This window comes from Pleuronectes platessa, chromosome 15 (genome assembly GCF_947347685.1).
Source record: "Pleuronectes platessa chromosome 15, fPlePla1.1, whole genome shotgun sequence".
Classification (NCBI taxonomy): Eukaryota; Metazoa; Chordata; class Actinopteri; order Pleuronectiformes; family Pleuronectidae; genus Pleuronectes; species Pleuronectes platessa.
The window spans coordinates 8569811-8592485 of record NC_070640.1 but is presented as its reverse complement, the minus strand read 5'-3'; the positions used below and the strand labels follow the sequence as shown (position 1 = coordinate 8592485).

The window sequence follows — 22675 nt, the reverse complement described above, 5'->3', positions numbered from 1 at the left end:
AAACTTTATATCCAATCCATTGATTATTATTGTATAGTTCACTATGAATCTACTAACTCTTGTTATGACTATAATAATAGTCAGAAGTAGAAGAAAGTATCTGACCTTGCAACACGTAGTTCACATTCATATGTAAGTTATATAAATATTTGTGCAGCCCGCTCATTGGAGTAAGAAAGTAAATCAATAACTGATAACCGGGCACGTGAGCTCTCATTCAAAGTAAGAGTGCAGACTGGGTCATGTGTTGTTGTTTTGTCCAATTCTAGGAAAAACTGAACAAACTGAGGGAAGGGCTCAGTAGCACCACCTCCTGGCCACATCTTGCACTGTGAGGGATATTTCATTTAGCAGTAGAGTATTATGTTCTCTCAAAGAAGATGAAGAGGAAATGAAAACATCTAAGATCCAACAGGTGGATGAACATTTGTGTCCCGACACTTTTATGCAGACCAGGTATATTTGTCTCTAAACTATTACTTGTTTTGATATTATTTTTGAGGATAATGACCATATAACATCTGTACTGAGGTTGTCACATTAGCTACGATTGATTTTAACATTTCAATACTTGTTTTTAAGTTCCTACATGTCTTTTTTATGAGCTGTGAACCGTCTGTAGATCCCTCAGGTAGTAGGCTGGAACAGGTCATCTGGTTATTCCCCATAGGTGACAACTGGTGAAGGTGCCTTTAACACTTCTACTTAAATCAGCAAATCACATTAGAGGTGCTCCAACGCTATCATCGTTTCAAACTAAATTGTTAACAAGCCTTCCGGATCAGCTGGTTTTAATGTATCATAGTATTTCATTTGTATTCCTTTCATTTTAAGTGTCATTCCTTTCATTTGGTTTCATACATGTTATTATTTTTTTCCCTAATTTTTATTTGTGTGTTGTCTTTAACCTGTGTCTAATGTTTATCTTTCCACAGTTTTTTGAGTAAAATCTACTTCTGAGGATAAAACAAAAAAACAAATCTCAAATAAACTATAGGTCTCTCGCCATGAAATCACAACAACATTCCGGTTTCTCCCACGTGCACATCTGTCTTTTCGATTGTCTGAGTCACAGGTAATCGGATTATAGATAAATATTTGTTTTATACAGACAAACAATGTTAAATACCAGCTTTCTGGATGCGTGTTCCTAATCAAACCGCCAGATGGCGCTCTGGCACCGAAGAGAGTTGTTTTGGGGGCCATGTGTTTCACGCTGCTTTCATGCACTGTGGGAAATATCGATTGTCTGACTTGTTAACGCATGGGAAAACGTGTCGGACGTGAAGTTCTAACATTTGTTGAGCCAGAAATTAAAGACGGATTAGAGGAAACAGACCCGTTTCATTATGGGTCGTTGGGAATTCAATTTAATTATGTAATTTACAGCTATATTTGAGAAGCAACTCAGAAATCTGCACCTATCTTCTATCTTTAAAATCACAAAGTAACACCGTAATAATACATCTGTAGATAGGTGTAAATAGGTGTCTACATGATTCCCCCTAGCGGCGGCTGCAGCTGCTGGGTGTAGCCGAGCAGCACAGAGGAGGAGGCTGTGTTGGGATTAGGGGGTTGGGCTGCCTGCTGGTCGGAAACCTGCCGCCACACTCCCAGTCTGTCTCCGCCGGAGCAGCGTCGCCTTCCCGCAGCATCAGCACCAGCATCAACCTCCAGCAGCAGACTCCAGCATCAGCACCAGACTCCAGCATCCTCTCCTCCAGCTGCCCCCACACACAAACACACACACCACACACTCACACACACTGCCGCAGCGCACAGCAAGCAGACGGACAAGGACGAGCCTCTGTGAGTAACTACTTTTAATCAATCTGTCTGTTATGAATCAGTCGTTCCTCAGTGTGATTAATTCAGATTCCATCGGAGAAGGTTTTTTTGGGGGGGTTGGATGGCAAATAAAATGTGCTTTTCTAAGTGTTTTCCTCCTGTCATCAGTCGCCAGTTAACCAAAACAGTCATTTCACAACATGTATATTATGCTTGCTGTGCAGTTTGAAGCTGAAATCCTCATTTAACAGATCTGTCTTTAGGTGTGCCAGGTTTAAGGCTCTGAGGTAAAATCTTTTTTTCTCCAAACACCCCCTCTGTTCAGGAGCAGTCTTCGGGGAAATAAGGGAGGATATATAAAACCGGGGAAAAGATGGTGAAACTGGGGAGTAATCTTCAAGACAAAGGGGCCAAACCTGTGAGCGTGGAGGACGGCTTTCAGAATGTGCCCCTCATCACCCCGCTGGACGTGGGCAGCCTCCAGAGCCAAGCACCTGACAAGGTGAGAGACCAGAGAGAGAGAGCAATGTGGATTCTGCTTTGTGTCTTCCTCTGTTACTGTATACTCTGTGTTGTCCACCCACAACCCACACACACTTTTATGCTGAATAACACCCCCCACCCCCAAACACACACACACACCCACACACACACACTTTGAGTCATTCACACACTCATTCATCTCCGCCGTCCCCCAGCCGCGTCCTTTGTTTTCCTGCAGAGATTAGGAGACAGATTTGGTGCCAGACAGGCTGTCATTTATCATCTCGACATCCCATAGTAAGTGCACCGCCGCGCGTTAATCCAGTTACCATGGTGGCTCTGCAACATGGAGAGCTGACTGGTGTTTCCATGGGGTCGGGACGGAGAGCTGCACTGATTGCACATTATGAAAATTAATGGATCTGGACAGTAGGCTCACTGACGCTCTGCATGTGACCATATGGAAGCTTTATTGCTCACTCACTGGGTGACAGGGTTTGGCTGGTTTCAGGGAAACAGTCATAGTTTGATGATTCTACATCCATACTTCTACACTGAGCTACTGATTGATAATCGTGAGAAAAAGAGTCATAGCATCGCTGAACAGGTTCGATGGTTCTCGTCTGATTCATGGTCATAAAACAATATTTGAGTCAGTGTGCTCGACCTAGAGTCCAATAGGATGATGGATCCCTTTTGATGAATCAACCCCAATCCTGCTAGTCACTATGAGCTTTCAGCTAAACTGGATTAATAAAAAATATAATTTTTGTTTTGGTAGGAATACATGTTGAGCGAACTTCTTGTAAGAAACTTCACTTCAACAAAGCCTCAATGATAATGCTGAAATGATTGATTCATTTATTAGAGGACCATCAGGAAAATTAATATTTTGATAAGTGATTTATCATTGAAGCCATTTTCCAAGATACTTATTTTTTCAGAATTCAGCTACTTAAATGTGAAGATTTACTGCAGTTTTTAAATGTAAAGGAATCGTTTGACATATTCAGAAATAGTTTTTTCTAACCTTCTTGTAGATGAGAAGCTTCATATCTTATCAGTAAGTATTGGCCCCTTGTTTCCAGTGTGTATGCTAAATGCTAAGCTAACTGGATGGGGGTCGTGGCCTGTGGGGGGCATCAATATCCTAATCAAAATCCCAGCTATAAAAAGAAAATATAAAGTTGACGTATTCCTTTATGTGTATTTGAGTTTCGGACTGTTGGACTTTTTTCTTTTTACTATTTTCTGACATGATATAGACAACAATCAAACATTTGATCAAAACAAAATTTAAAGAATAATTCACAATGAAAAGAGTGGTTAGTTGCAACCCTGCCTCATTGTTATTCCCTGAAAAAAGAGAAAGAAATACAACACAAAAGTAAAGATGTAACCCTGTGGGACTTTTTAAATACAGCAAAGCTCAAAGTATAAAAGGCTTTTACATCCTTGTGTCAGCCGAGCACCTGAGTCTCCGGCCCCTGAGAAGCACAGCAGAGCAGGGTCACGCTCTCTGTGTGATGGATACCAACTGTTAATATGTGCTGAAGCTCTTTAAGTGGTTTTTTATTGTCGAGGGGTTTCACAGAGAAGTCTTAAAATAATCCCAGAAATGTTCCGTACACTGCAGAAAAACACCCAGAACATTCGGAGCGCTTACTGTTGTTATTCTGCTGACAGACGCACAGTCGCTTTCTATTTCACATACCTGTAAGTACACACAATAACACACATACACACACACACACACACATACACACACACCACACACACACAAATTGTAGCTTGCATTTTTGAAGGAGTGTGTTTCGGCCAATGCAGGCATATGTGTTTGTGTGTGTGTGTATGTGGTTGTGTGTGTGTGTGTGTGTGTGTGCGTGTGTGTGTGTGTGTAAGACAAGTCAGCAGCAGTTCGTGACATGACATTCATAGAGCTGTCAGTCAATTTAGACTGATTAAATCTGTCCCAGTAGACACAAGAACAACGCATATACTATCATCACAGCTACACACACACACACACACACACACACACACACATATCGAGTGATGCTCAGGGGTGTGTTTTGGTTTTTACTGATAACCTGATATAAACTTAAGGCAGGTAGTCTATACAATTTATTTGCTCAGCACTTTTTTACAGATAAAAGTCACAGTGCTTTCACACAACCACATAAAAACAGATACAAATTCCAATAAAAAAAAGTCAATAGAATAAAAAACACCAGACCTGGTGTAAAGAGATTACCTCAAGGCTCGTCTGAACAGACTTGTCTTTAAATGCCTTTTCAAACACAATGGGTGCAGGCGGAGCAACAGGGTTGAGACGTCACAGCCTCATAAGCTCGGTCACCGCGGGTCTTTGAGCGTGTGCGTGGGACAGACACTGAGTTTAGATGATCTGACCTATGAAATCGAGCTGATGGGCGAGGATGGAATAAATCAGCCGCGTGTGCAGGAGCCTCTGCAGAACTCTGCAAGTAAGAATGACACTTTTAACCTGGATCTTGAATGTTACAGACTCAGTGAGGGGATGTGAGCAGAGAGGTTAATGTGAGACTGTCTATCTGACCTAGAATTTAAAGTGATGCCCTCGGGCCGATGGGTGTAGACGGAATCAGTAAAATAACTCATCATCCTAATCTTCCAACCGGTTACTGCTTTGCTTTCGGTTGCCCCCATTTCACATGTGAAGAAGAGCATGCTTTTTGGGGGTTTTCGGTTGGAGCTTTAATGTTTGTTCACTTGCAAGTATCACACCACAACACAGTGAGATTTAAAGGTTTGAATGCAAATTTGATGTATTGGATGTCGAGGACACTGAGGGAAGGAGTTGAAGTGAGGATGGGTCTGGAAGGATGCAGTGATGAATGGGGTGGAGGGAGACTCAGAGTTGGGGCTAGTCTCAGGCATGGCTAGGGATGAGGGAAGACAGGATGAAGGGATGTGGGCAGGGATGGGAGAATAGAGGATGAAGGGATGTAGGCAGGGATGAGAGAAGAGAGGATGAAGGGATATCGGCAGGGATGAGAGAAGAGAGGATGAAGGGATGTTGGTATGGCTAATGGAAGGAAAGGAGGGGATTTGGGTATGGATGAGGGAAAGAGGATGAATAGACGTGGGTATGGATGAGGGAAGGAGATGAAGGGATGTGGGTATGGACTAGGGCAGGTGATGAAGGAATGTGGGTAGGGACGAGGGAAGGAGATGAAGGGATGTGGGTATGGATGAGAGAAAGAGGATGAATAGACGTGGGTATGGATGAGGGAAGGAGGAGAAGGAATGTGTGTAGGAACGAGGGAAGGAGAGGAAGGGATGTGGGTATGGATGAGGGAAGGAGATGAAGGAATGTGGGTATGGATGAGGGAAGGAGATGAAGGGATGTGGGTACGGAAGAGAGAAGGAGATGAGGAATGTGGGTACGTGCAATGGAAGGAGATGAAGGGATGTGGGTAAGGAAGAGAGAAGGAGGATGAAGGGATGTGGGTACGTACAATGGAAGGAGGACGAAGGGATGTGGGTATGGAAGAGAGAAGGAGGATGAAGGGATGTTGGTATGTACAATGGAAGGAGATAAAGGGATGTGGGTATAGACTAGGGAAGGAGAATGAAGGGATGTGGGTAAGGAAGAGAGAAGGAGATAAAGGGATGTGGGTATAGACTAGGGAAGGAGGATGACGGGATGTTGGTATGTACAATGGAAGGAGATAAAGGGATGTGGTTATAGACTAGGGAAGGAGGATGAAGGGAGGAGGATGAAGGGATGTGGGTAAGGAAGAGAGAAGGAGATAAAGGGATGTGGGTATAGACTAGGGAAGGAGGATGAAGGGATGTGGGTAAGGAAGAGAGAAGGATATAAAGGGATGTGGGTATAGACTAGGGAAGGAGGATGAAGGGATGTGGGTAGGTACAATGGAAGGAGATAGAGGGATGTGGATATTCCCTGCAGACGAGGGGCCTAGCGCAGAGAGAAGTGCAGAATCAATACAGGATGTATCTTGAAATCTTGAATCTAGAGATTTCCGACGTTGCTTAAAACGTGTGTTAAACCAGGAGGACTGATCGAACCCCGACATCAGTTGCAGTAGGAGGAAGAAGCAGTGAGCTGTAAGAAACTTCCTCAAACATCCATATACCTGGAGTCTGAGTTCCTGGGATGTTACAGCCGCTGACATTTGAATGCAACAGAGGTCGTTTGAGGTTTGCTGTTCCGTCGACTATCAGTGAATTTCTACACGCCTCAGGAGACGCAGGCACAGAGATTGTTGCTGCTCCTGGAAACACCGGCTGAATCACATCGTGGTGTTGGTGCTGCGCTCACAGGGCCGAGGAAAGGGTTGGCTCAGCAACTGCATGTTCTGGCAAATGCAGGAAACTACTTTTCTCTTTTCCCAAGTCATTATGTAAATGCAAACGGGTCAATTATTCGTTCTCAAATGGGACAGTGTGGGAGACGCAAAGGTCAGTTTGCTGCAGAATCTTTCGCATTTGTCTCCGGCTGTGAGGTTGAGCATTCGTCTTCCTGGCAAGTGATGCATGAAGGCAACAGAGGCGAAGAGAAATAATGAAATCTGTAATTAAACATCAGAGCACAGAGGGAATGGATGATGGCGAGCCCAGGTCGCTTAATTGAAATTCTACACGCATCGCTTTTTCTCCTCGATACTGTATGTGTGATGATATTCCTCTGGCTTCTAATAGAGCCGTGTTTTGTGCCAATAGCATGGTAAAGCTATGATTCATTTCAATTGAGATTGTTTAGTTTTTTTTGTTAGTTTCCCAGCAGTCAGCTGCGTCAGAGCTTTATTAAGTCACTTCTGAGGATTCTAATCAAAAACATTCAACACAAACAGAAGCAGTCATCGGAAACATTAGCATTGATACCTCCAGCAAGGATGTTATGTTTTTTTTGTTAGCGTGATTACGCTGTTGGGCTAAAGAATAATCCATTCTCTTTGGAGTAAATAGAACATCTTCATTATGCTTCACATAAAAGCAAGAATACATAAAATCATTCCTAAAAGAATACACGAAAGAATACAAACACCCATAACACAAATATAATTAGAAAATGCAACATGATAAAAGTATATTTTAAGCCTTAATTTAAAGAAAGTTACTGATTCAGCCATATTTATTAGGATAACTTCATTATTTACTGTTTAACCTGCCTTGTTAATGCCACTTTAGTTTGGTTTTTAACCTGTATTCATGAACATAACATTTAGCCATAAAGCAAATGTTATATGTATATAGGCCTATATTTTAATTTAATAATTTAGGATTCATCTTCTCGGATGTTAAACAGTATATTTCTAAAAGACCAGAGCTTTTCAGCAATGTCGTTGTTGGTAAATATAGAAAACGGTATTCCCAGTTCCAGTCTCAGAAAAGGACAGTGGAACAGCTTGGGCTTAAATCTTAAGGATTATAACTTCAGGGGAAAAGGACGGTGGGACAGTTTTGTGTGACGCCCAAATCTTAAAAGACGTTTCACCAGTAATATCCCTCTGATGAAAAGATATGTTGTTTTTGCCACTGGCCTCACACAGAAGTAGTTCAGGGTTAATCAGCTTTTATTTGTCCTTCAGGATCTGACGTCAGACCAGTTTCTGTGTCTCCGTCCTTCAGAGCTAAAGGGAGGTTTATCTGGTCATGTGACCTCAATAGTACCCCAGATCAGCGTCCTGGTTCTGAGCAGCTTTACAAATATGACATCAGCGATTTTTCAGCCTGGACCTGCTGCGTGACCTCCTGACTACAGGGTTACCTAGGGATATTTGCAGGGGAGGGATTGTGGTGATGGCAGGGTTGGACGCAAAGTTGACACACACACAAACAAACACTCACACACACACAAACACACACACTCTTAACAATGCGGCTGTGGCCAACAGCGGCTGAGGCATTAGAGAGGTATTAGATTTGATTCCATCTGGGCAGGGACGCGTCGCGGCCACCGCCGGGTCACCAATATCTTGATTGGATTGGCGATAGAAAATAAAAGAGGGTGGAGAGAGAGAGAGAGAGAGAGAGAGAGAGAGAGAGAGAGAGAGAGAGCGAGAGAGAAATAGACTCACATAAAGTCAGCCAAATCTTTTCTCTCTCCGCGTATCGTTTCTCTGGGAACAGAGCCGAGGTACAAAGAGCTGCTTCAAAGCCCGTGATAGACAAATGTTCTCTATTCCTCTCCAGACACGCCTCCATACACATCCTCACCCTGCTCCTCTGCTCTCCTTACTTCCTCTGGAGCAGCTTTTATGTCCTGTTCCTTCTTCACGGCCGTGTTTTCCCTTCGTCATAAAATAGTGAGGGATCCCTCAGATGATGTTAAGTCAGTAATGGAGCGTTGAATAATTTCGTACGTGTTGCGATGACGCGGGGCCTCAGGACGAGATGAAACATCGTCTGAGGTTAATTTCACAAATCACCACAAAATATACTTTTTATAGCATCAATCCGATCGGCTGTGTACATGTGACTTCGGAAGAAAAACAAATGTATTACCGAATCACTGACACACTGGTTATGAAAGCCGGCACACAGGCAGAGCCTTTATCTCCTAAGAGATCACGTGTCGATTATTGTTAAATTAATTTCAAATTGTACAAATCAAAGGGATTCCGTCATCCTAGTTCTAGTTCAGTCAAAATTATAGATAGTGATTATTTCCGTTATCGATTAGTTTGCTGAATATCTTCTCTACTGAGCATTGAATCATTTGTCAAGTGTCAGAAAATCCCTGAGCCGAGTGTGACGTCTTCATATGTCGTGTGTTGACCTTTGACCTACAGTCCCTAAATGAGGAATAGCTCCAACAAGAGAAAGATCAAGATGTTATGTAATTTTCTTCCACCAACATCTCCCCTGTATTGTTTACTGTGTTGTTCAATGCCATTTCATTGCTGTTTATTGGTTTTCATTTGAGCCTTAATACAGATTGATTTAGGCCTTGAATGCTGGGGATTGCAAAATAACTCAATATAGGTACAAGTGCTGCAGCCTTTTAAAGTGGATCGGAGGTGGCACTCTGATTGGTTTGTTGCATGTTTGCACAGTATAGCCAAAAACAGTTATTTAAAGACAAGATAAACTTTTTTGAGCCATGCAACGTTTTTTTGCGTTTAAAGTAGAAAATGCAGTTCCCTTAATGCAATTGCACAATAAGCTTCAGATCAAGCACTTAGATAAATCAAATGAAGCCCATAGTGTGCACAATAAAGAGAGTATAAAGGTGACTGACTCAACTTTATTGCAGACATAGAAATCTAAATTCCCTGGAATGATATTTAAGTGATAAAAGTGATATTCAATGGTTTTAATATAAGGGTTCTGATTTCTTATTTTGTAAACTTTGCCTTGATTTATTTTTGTTGACTCATTTCCCACCTTGGAGGTCTGTGTCTGCAGAGCTGTCTGAGTCCAATCAACCAAATATCTAAACACTAAGAGAGAAGTCGATTAAACATTCATCACCTTTGTCGATAACCTCACTTCATCTTGTTAGAGTTCACATCGTACCTGCACATCTGCCGCAGGGATACGGCTCTCCTCTGCTTTTCCTATTGATTTTATTCACTGTTTTATTCACGAGGAAACACTGGAATCAAACATGTCAAGGAAAACGTCTGGAGCTGCCTCCCGTCCCGAAAACATCCCCATAAAAAAAACACTCCAGGATCCCAGTCTTTGGGAATGAAAAAATGAAATGATAGTGATAACAGGTTGGAGAAATAACGGGAAGAGAAGGAAAGAGAAGTTCTGACAGCTGTTCTACAGAGAGTATAGAATAAAAAGAAATACTGTGATTGGAGAAAGAAGGATGGAGAATAATAAATAAGGATCGACAGGCTGAGTCTGACCGGCTTAAATGGTCTTTTCTGAAATGTGCCTCACTGGACTTCTCCATGCCTCGCTCGTTCATTTGTTCATTCACTCAAATACAAAAAAAACGCTTGCTGTTACAAAAGTGTAAATCAAATAAAGTATCCAGTCCGGTTGACTTCATACACACAACTGAACTGTGGAGCTTCATTAACAGAGATATTAACAGTTCACAGAGAATCAAAGTGTAGACATCAAATATATGCGCCATTAATTGAACAGTCCTCAGAGGAAACTGCGTCTGACTCTGTTTGTTCGTTTCTGCTTGAATTACTGGCCTGTCCGTTACTGCGGCACAATCGTTTGTCCGTCTATAGTTAACAAACTTTAGGGTCCCGGGAAGAGAAGAAGTTATATAATTATGACAGGATTTGCCATTGTATTGAAATGTCTATGTTCTAGATTACTGCTGTTGATGTTTAAACTAGTTAGTTCCAGTTTCTACCGAGTTAATGCTGAATCCTGCCTGCCTGCCGAAGATGGTAAAATCCTTATAGATGTTTAAAAGGCAACTGACCATCAGCATGCTGGTGCGGCTGGTGGTCAGTTTGACAGACGTCAATGTGTTTGTCCTGCCATCTCAATTTAAACTGTGGACTATGAGATTTAGTCATCAGCTTCGACGACAGGATGTTCACCTGAATAAGCTAATTCTCCATGTGCACACACAGCACTCTCCTAAGGGATGTGGAGACTGCTGAGAGGAAATGGCAGAATTGACAGGTTACTTAGGGGCATGGATTTTGGGTCATTTTTGTTTAAATCGCCTCCTGCTACAGCCCAGCTACAAACTCTGTGAGGCTGTAATGCTGTAAACTGTAAGACGGATAAAAGAGTCAGGGAATTTTGAAAAATCTCCCGACACAATTAAAGGGAAATGAGGCTAATGGATACTGTTCAGATCAAAGAAACAAATTACCAAAAGAGGATTCTAGAAAAGCAGAGTTACAGTTGCTTGACTAATAAAATAAAATAAAAACAAGACATTACTGATGACTCTGAAAAACATATAACAACTCAAAGGCAGCCAGACAGCACCCGTGATATTAGCGAGTCTGAAACTAATCGTCTTTGATGTGGAGGCACACATAACGGCTCTGTCCAATTCATCCTCTGGGAACCATGAATGACTCGACTGAATTTCAAGGCAATGCCACCGACAGCTGTTTAGGGTATTTGAATCAAACCAATGGACCAGTTGACTGACCGATGCTCCCCTTTGTGAAGTAAATACTATCTTTGGCTAAAAACTATACTTGACCCATTGAAAACATAAATAAATGCTTTGGAGAAATTACAAATGAAAAAATTTGACTTTATCTCGTTGTAATTAAGCTGTTATTACATTTCCACTCATCCTGTCGTGACTGTTCATGACTGCATCATTTATATAATGTTTTATTTAACATCAAACTTTGTCAAACCCGATTTTATTGCTCGTGAATGAATGTTTTGACCAGCGAGTATCTAATGAAAGAAGGAGGCACTTTGTTCTGTACCACTGGCTCACAGCTAAGAGGCTGTATAGACGAGCCAACGTTGGATTGATAACCGCTTCATCAGGGGATATGTAATAAAGGAGTTAGAATGAGGACTGATCAACCCACTTGAAGCTCTGGTGTATTTAAACCTCGACATCCTGAACACGTGACTGTGAAATGAGTCAGTGAACAAGGACGTTGAGGCCAAACGGAGACATTAGTTATGACGAAGAAAAGCCACAGGGCTCCGGAGCATTAGGGGGTCCAATCAAAACGTGCTGTCTTCACTGCGGCCTTGAACTCTTAAGATAAGTGCTTTCTGGAGCCAACCGGCTGCTTTGCTATTCAGATAGTGGAGCCGCGACGTGTGCACGGCAGTTTGTGGTTTTGTCCCGGAGACAGCGGCTCAGAGGCAGAACAATTAGCCACAAGGACACGGAGACATTGATCTTTTCCTCTCCCTTCACCTCTGCTCTGTCGTCCATTCACCTTCCTCTGCGTCTGACACGTCCTCTGGTGCACATGAATATACAGTGAATGCACAAAACAGCAAGGACACTTTCTCCTTTCTTGTCAAAGTTGAGGGGGAAACCTGGTAAAAAACGATTCCTTCTGCCATTTGTGTTGCTGACGGGAAAGAAGAGATTTGTTTCAAGATTCAGAATTTAAAGTTTATATTGTGAAAATGAGGAGAAGTGTAAGTTCATCACTGTTTTTAATCATTAATGCAGAGTTTCATTTTGATATATAAAAAATTATATTTATTTGATATCAAGTAAAGTCTTTTAAATAAGTATTCAGGTGACACAGATATGATCTTGCCTATAGTAACTACCAGATTTTTTACCTGACATTTGGAAACAAAGACGCGTCACGACTCGACTGGAAAACCAGAATTACCCTTTAGAAGAGTTGACGCCTTGCTCAGTGGAACCTCAGCTGCAGTTTACCAAATTCATGTAGAAATCTCCTCCACTTTCTCTATACTCACTGATTTTGAGAGAGTTCCACGCCGTCTCTTTTACTCGTGTCCTCCTCCTCCTCCCGTATTTTGACCATAGCTCTAAACCGGTTTGCTTGAGGAGCTTTGGACTGACAGTATTGGGGCAAGCCTTTGCTACCCTGACTCCCCCCCCCCCCCCCTCCCCCTTCTAGCTGTCGGCACCAAAGCATAGTGTTTTCTCTCCAGACTCTGGGTTTTGGATTGTGGGCACCAGACCTTATTAAGATACAGTGGAGCTCTAACAGATGCCTGGCACCAGTGTCTCCAGCAGGATATGGCTTCTATAGCTTTGCTGGGTTTCATTCTATGCCCAAATCCTGATTTCCAGTCAAATAAAGAGGAGTGAACTTGCTCTGGAGAACGATATATCGACAGCCGTGTTATTATATCTGCCATCTCTGCTCAATATCTGTTTGTGTCTTATTCTTCTATCCTAACTTACACCTTTGGGTTTTGAAATGTGCCCTTTTCTCAATCTCTCTTTATGACATTTCTGAGCCCCTGATGTGCTTCTAGTGTCGTATCAACCTGTGAATGTGAGCTGTGTGCACTAAAGGTACAAGTAATGCTCCGTTGCTTTATTACTGTTGAAAAAAAACTCAGAAGACAAATGGAAATCTCTTCAACTTTTGAATTCTCTGCACAGCTGCAGCATAGCAGAGAAGGTTGTGCACACTCAGCTCCAATGGCATATATTGAATGTGCGGAGATATAGCAACAGATGACCCGAGTGGCGTTCTCTCTATTCATAGGCATGTGACTCCCTTTCTGAGTTACATCTTGCGGAGAGAGGCAGTCGAGACTGAGACTCGACCGATTCCGACAATGTCAGAACGTTGTCTGTAGGATGCATTTCCGCTGAGATGCTGATAGGAATATGTATTTATACACATGGACAGATGCACCCTTAGCCTGTGCAGACTTTTCTTATCTTCACATTCGATTTGTTAGGTCTTCTTATTCGGCTCATAGTGTCCTGGACACAGTGTTCTCAAATATATTCCATTATTTATGTGCCTATGCATCTTGTTTTCTACATCTTAAACATGAACGCCTTTTAATATTAAGTGTATTAAAGCATCTCTCAGTGTCTCACTGCTTGAACCGTTTCTCCCTCCTGCAGGTGGTGGTGAAAACTCGCACCGAGTACCAGACGGAGAAGAAGAGACTGAAGGTTCCCAAGGTGGAGGAGTTCACCATCAGCTTCACTGACGGGGTGTCCGAGAGACTTAAGGTAAGAACGGACAAGTTGGATGAATACAAAAACTCCTGATTATATAGTTGAACTTCTCTTTTTCAGTTTGTACTGAGGTCATTCTTGTCATCATCGTTCCAATTAGAAGCAAGATGTTTATTCATCTGACATTTCCTCCTTCAGTTCACCAAAATTAAATCAGCGTGACCGGGTCGGCTGCCAGTTTGGTTTAGAAGTGTTCCGGCAGCTGAGTCTGTTCACGATGCAAATATTAAGGAGGTAGACATGCGAGCAGAACACTGGTAACAAGATAAATATACAATTCAAACACAAATATCACTGATGATAGATAAAGTACAAGTATTTACTGAAGATTTGTGCAACATCATACTGTTTACTCCGCTACATTTATTGGAGAGATAATATTACCTAATTAGTTAACCTTTAAATACCTTACATATTAAATTAAGATGCATTTATGACATACAACACACTGTCGGTGGCTCTTGACCTTTTGGCTTGGGTTCACTTGAAAAAGCTGCAGTTTGGGGCCTTTGCCTCATTCAATCACCTGTTTGAGATCAATAGAGAACAGATTAGAGAGATTAGAACAGTAAAAGTAAAGCAGAACTTGGCTTTTCTCTCATTATTCATCTCACGACCTCTTAACAGACACTCATTAAGACTGTTTAGCCTATTTTGAATGAGGTTTGGTTTTGTGACGGCTGCGCCGGCAGATCCAATGTGTTTATAAGTGTAACTACTCTGATGAAACCTGATGATGCGTCCCGACAGTAAAAGACTAAAACAATCTGTTCACATTATTGGAAACAATCTTTACTTGGCTTTTACTTGTAACGGTGTATTTTTGCATTTGCTGTATCGGTGCCTTTTCTTGAGTAATAGAGCCGAGTGCCTCTTCCTCAGCAAAGGTTGGGACAGGGGATGTCAGCTGCGTGTGCACCGTCCAACAGCGTCTTCGTCTCCGAGGCGATGTCTGAGCCACTCTGCTGTCGTTAGGGGAGACATAAGAGAGCCGACGTTGTCATGGCAGCAAGGAAAACCTCGGTCCATGGCAACCCTGAGAGAGAGAGTGAGAGTGAGAGTGAGAAAGAGAGAGAGAGAGAGATTGACTGAGAGTGAGAGTGAGAGTAAGAGAGAGAGAGAAAGTGACAGAGTGAGAGAGAAAGAGAGAGAGAGAAAGTGACAGAGTGAGAGTGAGAGAAAGAGAGAGAGAGAGAGAGAGAGAGAGAGACGGGAGAGAGACAGAGAGAGACGGGAGAGAGAGAGGGTGTGCAAATGTCAGAGTGTGTGTGTGTGTATTAATGGGAGGTGTAACACGGGCGTGAAAGGTTCTTGAAAGCGGAGGAGAGCAGGATTAGATATCGGACACCAAAAGAGGCTGTCTAATTGTCAGGATGAGACACCGACACACACACACACATATACACAACACACACACACACACACTGAAGCTGTGTCAGAGCACTGCTGCCAAGGTTAAGTAGAAAACTGCATCACCTGGACCTCCACACTTCAGAGCGATGCAATGAGGTCGGTGTCTTGGAAGTGGCAGCGGTGGACCAGCGTGTCGGCCAGCGTCTGTGTGGAGAAGATCCTTGTCTTGTCCACGGAGTCGACTGAGACCAGCTGAGCCCGTATCGATTTCAAATGGCAGTTGAATGTCGGCCAAGTGTTCCGAGCTGGATTTGAGATGACACAGGTTCAACAGGGACAGCAGACAAAATATTTTATCACAGTATATTTAGAATACATTAATATACAGTCAGTTGGCAGTTTATTAGGTACATTTAATACAGTATAATACAGAAGCCCTACAACAAACCATCATTATAATGTTCAGTTTGTGTTGAAACTCTGTCATAAAGGTGTCGATTTGGACTATAACAAGTTAGTGTGTCTGTTCTTTAGCTGATCACCATTCATTTGAATGGCGTGGACAAAATAGTAGGAACACCTCTCAACGTGTGATGCAAGTTCAACATCAACACAACCTGCAGCTGCTTAATCTCAGTCTTTGTCGACCTTGTTGTCACGTTCACTTCAAGCTATTATTGGTACGACAGGTGTTTTGTCGACTCGCGGCTCCGGGACACTTGCGGTGGTGGAAAACAAATCCTGACACAGAGTCGACAAATTGCCAAACAGCACTTCTTGATTCCCAGAGTTGTTAAAACTGTTGCCACCAACATTCCAATCGAGTGTTGTTGTGTCGTTGTGTCGCACATCATCAGCTTCTGTTTGGCAGGGATTAATTTCAGTCTTTCAGTCTTTGTGATGTCGGTTGTTTTGGGGTTCTCGACCGAAGCGCTTGTTGTGTTTGACTACTAGAACTGATTCTGCAGACACACGTGCATGTTCCCCCCCCCCCCCACACACACAGTGTAACATTTCTGGATGAAAAGCTTGCACATCTCTTCTCTCTTCAAAGCTTTGCAGATTGTGTTGATGGATGAAGAGCTCAGAGTGTAAAACGTTCTCTAATCTGCCCCCCCTCACTGTCTTACTCCTGCTTACCACTCTCCATCCTCCTCTCCACCCTCCTCTCCATCCTCCTCTCCATCCTCCTCTCCGCCGCTCTCCTTCCCTGCTGCGGATTTCTTTTTCCTCTCTTCGCATGTTTCTGCTTACTGCAACACTTTGACCCCTTTTTGATTAAACTGCTTTACTCCGAAATGCAACACAGCATCACTCTTAAAAGACATTTCAGGCATTTAGCTGCAGCTTTAATCCACAGTGACAAACGTGGCCATGGAGTGTTCCTGTGATACAGAGTCCTGCGAACATAGCAGATAAAATACATGAGCAAGTGAAATGAGAAGCAACCAGAGGTCAATGCATATCCTCCATCACATGGCTTATACATATCTCCAATCGGACCAGGGTTACTTTGTATAATGTGATAATACCAGCACTTTATGATGACATCATCATGACAAATTAGATTTATCTAAAGAAACTGTACAACTTGTCTCTAATCGTATTGGTTGTAACAGTTAATGCATTAATATACTATAAGATGACTTTATTATGTCATTTCTACCATATTATCAAAAGTTATGGTTTACCTACAATAACTGTTGTCGAGCCCAATCAATATATATTGATACACTAATACAGATTTCTTTTAAGGGCAATGATTGAAGATGATGAAGATGTTATCAGGTTTGATATTTTACAGTTTAAATATAAACTTTATCATAAATAGAGTTTTAAAAACTGGGAACAATGACTTAACATTTGTAGGGGAAATAATCCAGGTGGCAATTCAAACTTGTGTTTGATTAAATATGTAAATTATGTAAAACTGTTTAGTTTTCATGATATGAAGATGTAAAGGGTTTTAGGAGTTTCCTCATTAAAACTAATGTTAATCCTTTTTTGGGGTAGTTTTTCCCGACTCTTACCCTAGCTACACAAATTAAAATAGATTGATTATAATTTTTGGGGATGTAATCATCAAATATACCATCATTGAACACATGGAAACTCTCAAGTATTAGTATTGGATTGGATAAAAAAACGAATGAGAAGGATGACACTGAGGAAGGAGGAAGGTGTTGAGATGCTGTGTTTCGGTTCACATTCCGCTAATGACCTTTGCTGCAAAAGATTTCTTCTACTTCTTTTCCGTTCCCCCCCCCCCCCATCACACTCAACTGCAGACTTTTCTAATAAAGAGTAAATGCCACGAGGAGCATCTGTGAAAATGAAAAACCCGGAGGAGAGGATTAGCGTGGCTCGGAGGGGCCGGCTTTGAGAGAGCGATGCAGGTGTAGAGTGTGATGAAGGGGCAGATTTAATTCATGTCATCCTGCTCGCTCTCTGGTTGGGGCGCCCGCCGTCCTGAGAACATGGCGCATGCCTCACTCCTACAGGCCTGGCTGGAACCCTTACACCCCCCAAACACATGCCAACACAAACCTCATCTCACCCACACACACACACACACACACACATACACACACACTGACCCCCTGACAGCGCCGTGACTGCCAAGCCGAAGTTAGCAAAGCCTGTGCAGGTAGCTGTGGGAGAGACAGCCACCGTCCAAAACAATTATCCCATTATTACCTGCACTTTGCCTGCAGATAAAAGCTTTGCTGCAGTCGGCCGCCTCCACACAAGCCCCGCACTGTTTGTCAGGTTGGAGGTAATTACTGCGGCGGCTCGAAACCTCACACAGCCTCACTGTTCTGCGTATTGTTCCTCCTTGTGTTGTATGGATGACTAATGGTATGCTGATTGCAGGGAGAGTTTATAGCCCAGTTGTCTGCCCTCGGTTAAACACCCACACTGATGCACACACACACACAAACACACAAACATTTAAATGCACAATTGATTTAGCGTCAGCACTGGTATAATAGTCTGAGTGTTGTTTGCCGTGAGCGGAGGGGGAACATCAGAGGGAGGAGTCAGAAGTGGAGCTGCAGTCGAACGCTCCACGTCCCGACATCGATACGCTTTAGGGAGGATGCTTTTTAGGTTTCGACCCGGCCTAATGGAGACGGCCTCTCGGTCTAACTTACTTAAAGTGCATTTTGTTAAAGCCAAAAAAGTTGTGTACAAACTTTATAAACAGCTCAACAACCAACACGACACATTATCTAGCAACAAAAGGTTACAGTGTCTGTTTTGGGATGTTCTGTCCTTCAGGTTTAGTGCCTGAATCGGAGTATGCACTTATACGAATATGTTTGGTCTAATGTTTTCATATTCAATTTAATGTTCAATTTATTTTGTGGTCTCATTTTTAATTGGTTTTCTTTTTTCTCCTTTTACATTAATTTAGAGGTAGGTAACTCAAAAGAGAGTTTATATGTAGATGCATTAAATATCCTGAAATCTTACATTCAGTGGCTTGGTTGAAGAAAGGAGTCAAGTTTCAGTTACCCAAGATTTTTCATTTCTTTGATTACATCCCAAAGAAACTTTCTGGTGTGTGAAAGAAAGTTTCAGGTGTATCTGGTGTATCTGTTGAGCAAAGACGTTCGGAGACAGTTTCATGAGGAAGTCCGAGGTTGAAATATGACACAGCTAATTTCCAAATGGAGACATAACAAGCCAAGAGGCAGGAGGTGACTGTGCGTCCTCCAGTGTGTGCCAGACATCCTCCTGAACTTGTGCGCATTTGAAAGTTAGTTTCTGACGCACAAACAAAACTTTCAAATGCACTAGAAAGTTATATATATATATTGTCCTATGTCTGAATAAGGGCTCCAAAGTTATCAATTGTTTTACATCTATATTTTCAAAATTATGATTGATTACCAATTGTTTTTAGTGTGTACAGACTCTCCCAGAATTATTTAACAGAACGATTTTTAAGCCCCACTGAAAGTAAATCTTGTCGGTGGATGTTGTTTCCTGTTGCAAGAAAAACTGATGCCCAGTTTACTCTGTGATGAAGTCGGAACATGGCTCCACAACCAACAGTGGAAAGCGTTAAGCCTCTCCTCCTTTTTCCTCACATCCATCCCTCTCTCTCTCTCCTTCACCTTCTCTCTTTCATCAAACTCGTGGCTGTATTTTACACTTTCAACACCAACACCCTCACAGCTCCTGTTATAGCTGTGCCAGTTTCCCTTGGCTGATAGTCAAAGACATTGTTCCAAATTGGCTTCTTATAAAATGAACCAGCCAGATGTGATACCTGGATCTCACAGCCTTGGCGTGCGGACACACACCCACCCACACACCCACACACACACGCACACACACACACACACACACACACACACTTGAAGTCCACGCACGTTGAATAGCCGACTGTCTTTGTTGAATTATGAATTGGCGCCGGCTGAAGAGCTGTGTTCAGATCTCAGCTGGATATGTTGCTTGTGTTGGCCGAGCCGGAGCAACAACACCGGTTATCAGGGCACAACAGGCCGGAACAGGGTGCTGTTAACAGGCGGAAAAATCAAAACGGTGTAAAATCAGAACCAGCGCCCGACTGGATGGTTCCACACGAGTATCTTCACGCTCCGCTGAAGCACAAACACCATCCCGGTGAGGTCAGTCCGCCGTCCCCCCACAGCATGGAAGCCGACTCAAGTTTGAGTCATTTGTCAGTGCAAAGAGGTCCCCTGTGTCCGCCGCCATGTGAGACACACTGACAGACGCTCAGACAGCCTGACAACCACAGGGACGGACAACAGACGCCGCCGCTGTGTGAGGGACATCTGGGATGATCTATACGTCCAGATGGCTTCTGTTCTGCTCTACTTCTTGCCTCAGATCCGGTATCAAACAGCACCTCAAAGGACGGCAGGCTTCACTCACTGTCGGCCTATCATCATCAGCAGGCGTGAATACACGGACGTAAATTACTTTGCGACACGAGGAAAAGTTCAATTTCTCACTGCACGTCCTATTTTATCTCAAAGGTCAAAGCGCTTTGAGAAAATCCAATATGCAATCACCGAAACAAGAGGTGGAATCTGTCTGAGATCTGTGTGTGGCTTTTAGACGAGGACGCGGAGGTCGGTGGATCCAAACTCTTTTGTTTTGGACTTTGTAATTAAGTTGCCAGCCGAGTGGTTGCCAAGAGGGAAAAGGATTTGGGAGCCTGATCGATGGCCCAGACGTCCATGTGACCCGACAGCTTTAAATCTCTGAGCTCACATCTTCATACGCAACCGGACCTAAGTGAAAATGCATCAGATTTAAATCCTCTGCAGCTGAGGGCACGGATCATTACTAGGTTTTACAAATACCTGTGTTTTTCTTTATGTCAACACTTTCGACTCCACACATGTTTTTGATATTATTAAAGTCCAGATTTCTTTAGGTTTAAATTGGTGGATTGGTTGTTGGTTAAGATATTTCATATATTAATGGTGAATAATTGATGATAATGATAACCAGGCATGTTCATATGAATATTAGAATAAAAATCCAATAATTCAACAGTGAAAATTAAGATCAGATAAATCAAATACATATGAGACAAGAATAACTTATATATATATCAAAGTCTATTACACACATATAATTAAAACTGACATGTTTGCATTACAATTTTCCATCATTGGGGCAGACACCTGATTTGCTATGATAATAACAAGCTGACATATTTAGAAGGACAGTAGGAGTAAGCCCCGCCCATGACACAAATACCAAAGGACTAACTGAAATTAAGATGTCAATTTGTTTAAAACAATATTACAACACTTAGCATTGCACACACAAACACACACACACACAAACACACACACACACACACACACACACACACACACACACACACACACACACACACACACACAGCTGCGTACATGGTGAACATATGCAGGAACATAAAAAACACCCATGAGACTGAGCTGGGGAGACATTAGAGTAATCAACCTTGTCTGGTGATGTAAACAAGTCTGTAGAGGTGTGCTCTGAGTGAGTCAGAGTGTCTGGGTGTGTGTGTTTGTGTGTTTGTGTGTTTGTGTGTGTGTGTGTTGAAGGCGGATCCCCTCATTAATAATATCTCCGTCTTTTGCAACATCTTCAGCCAGCAGAGTAGAGACTGATTAGTAAATCTAATCCAGATGTTTAGTGTCTCCTCAGAGAGCAATTACTGATTCACGATTAGAATCCACTTGTGCCTGGATGCTCGTGTGTTCACGCTATCGAGGAAGAATCGTTGTTCGTTATTATTTGAATTGGTTCGTTGTTCCCGATTTGCGTTGTTTATTTTCCCGGTGCAGATCTTCATTCAGGAAGGAGCATCGTCTGGTCTTTGGATCTCAGGGGTTTTGCGGAGTTGCAGCACACGATGATGTTTATTCATCGTGGCCTTGTTTACTCATGTGTGTCTTTGTCTCTTTTACCCTTTCTGTCACTCTGCGTTTCTCATTTCGGGGCAATATGAGCCCACCTGCTATTTGATTTGGAGTCTACCCCCCCCCCCCCCCCCCCCCCCCCGGAGCACATCCTCCTCCGAGCGAAGTCTCCAACCAATATGACAATGTGCTCGGGAAACCTTTGAAGTTGTGTCTCCATAGAGACCTGGCTTAATTGGGAAACATTAGCATAATTAGCGTCTATCTCCGACAGAACATGCACTGTCTTACCCGTCGAGAGACTGTGGATTCTGTGCACAAGAACAGGAAGTGGAAATTCACAATGACGCACGCTATGATTTATTTAGACACACACACATACACACACAGACCAGAAAATACCTTTATTATCCCAGTCAGACAAGATAATTCCTTCACTAAACACAATATGTGATATAAGGACCGATTTTAATCCAAACTTTCCCATGAAAACTGCTTTTGAAAGAGTCTTGCACTCGTCTCGTGGAAAATAGGCCAAGTCACAACGGACAGTCAGCGAGTTATCTCACAATTTAAAATCTCCCAGCGCTCCCACAGAAGCAGCAGAGCGGCCGGATGCTTCAAGATAAAATCACAATAGATTGATTATTACAATATAAATAGCCTAATGTTGCTGTGATACTGTGGTTTAAGACGATAAATCCAAAAGTCTTTGAACTAAGGCGACTCTAATCTGCATAAATAAGTTGTTACACGTGTACTTTTCATGTGCATGTGAGGATTCTAAATGTCCTCGGGTTCGTTTCTGCGAGGAATTTGTCCCATTTAGGTTGAACACATAAATCTGTAAGAAGCAGAGCCCTCGCTTTGTTTCCAGCTTTCCAGTTTTGTTCGCCTAAAAAGGAAACACAACAACTGAGCTTTACGGAGGAGGCTGCAGAGGACGTTCAAATACAAAGTGTTTTGTTAGTCATTCACCGCGAGATGTGCGCAGGAAAAGCTTCTTTTTATTTTTAACCCTCATCACTTGTGCATTATT

General features: G+C 42.6%; 1 protein-coding gene across 1 annotated transcript in view; it reads left to right on the top strand.

Moving 5' to 3' along the window:
• The first annotated feature begins 2160 nt into the window (after nucleotides 1-2160).
• The window catches only part of nsg2 (neuronal vesicle trafficking associated 2), a 30609-nt gene continuing 10094 nt past the window's right edge, over nucleotides 2161-22675 (top strand). The window contains exons 1-2 of the mRNA XM_053441743.1: nucleotides 2161-2290; nucleotides 13769-13879. Coding sequence (XP_053297718.1) covers nucleotides 2162-2290; nucleotides 13769-13879 — 240 coding nt within the window. The 5' untranslated portion in view covers nucleotide 2161. The remainder of the gene's footprint in view (nucleotides 2291-13768; nucleotides 13880-22675) is intronic.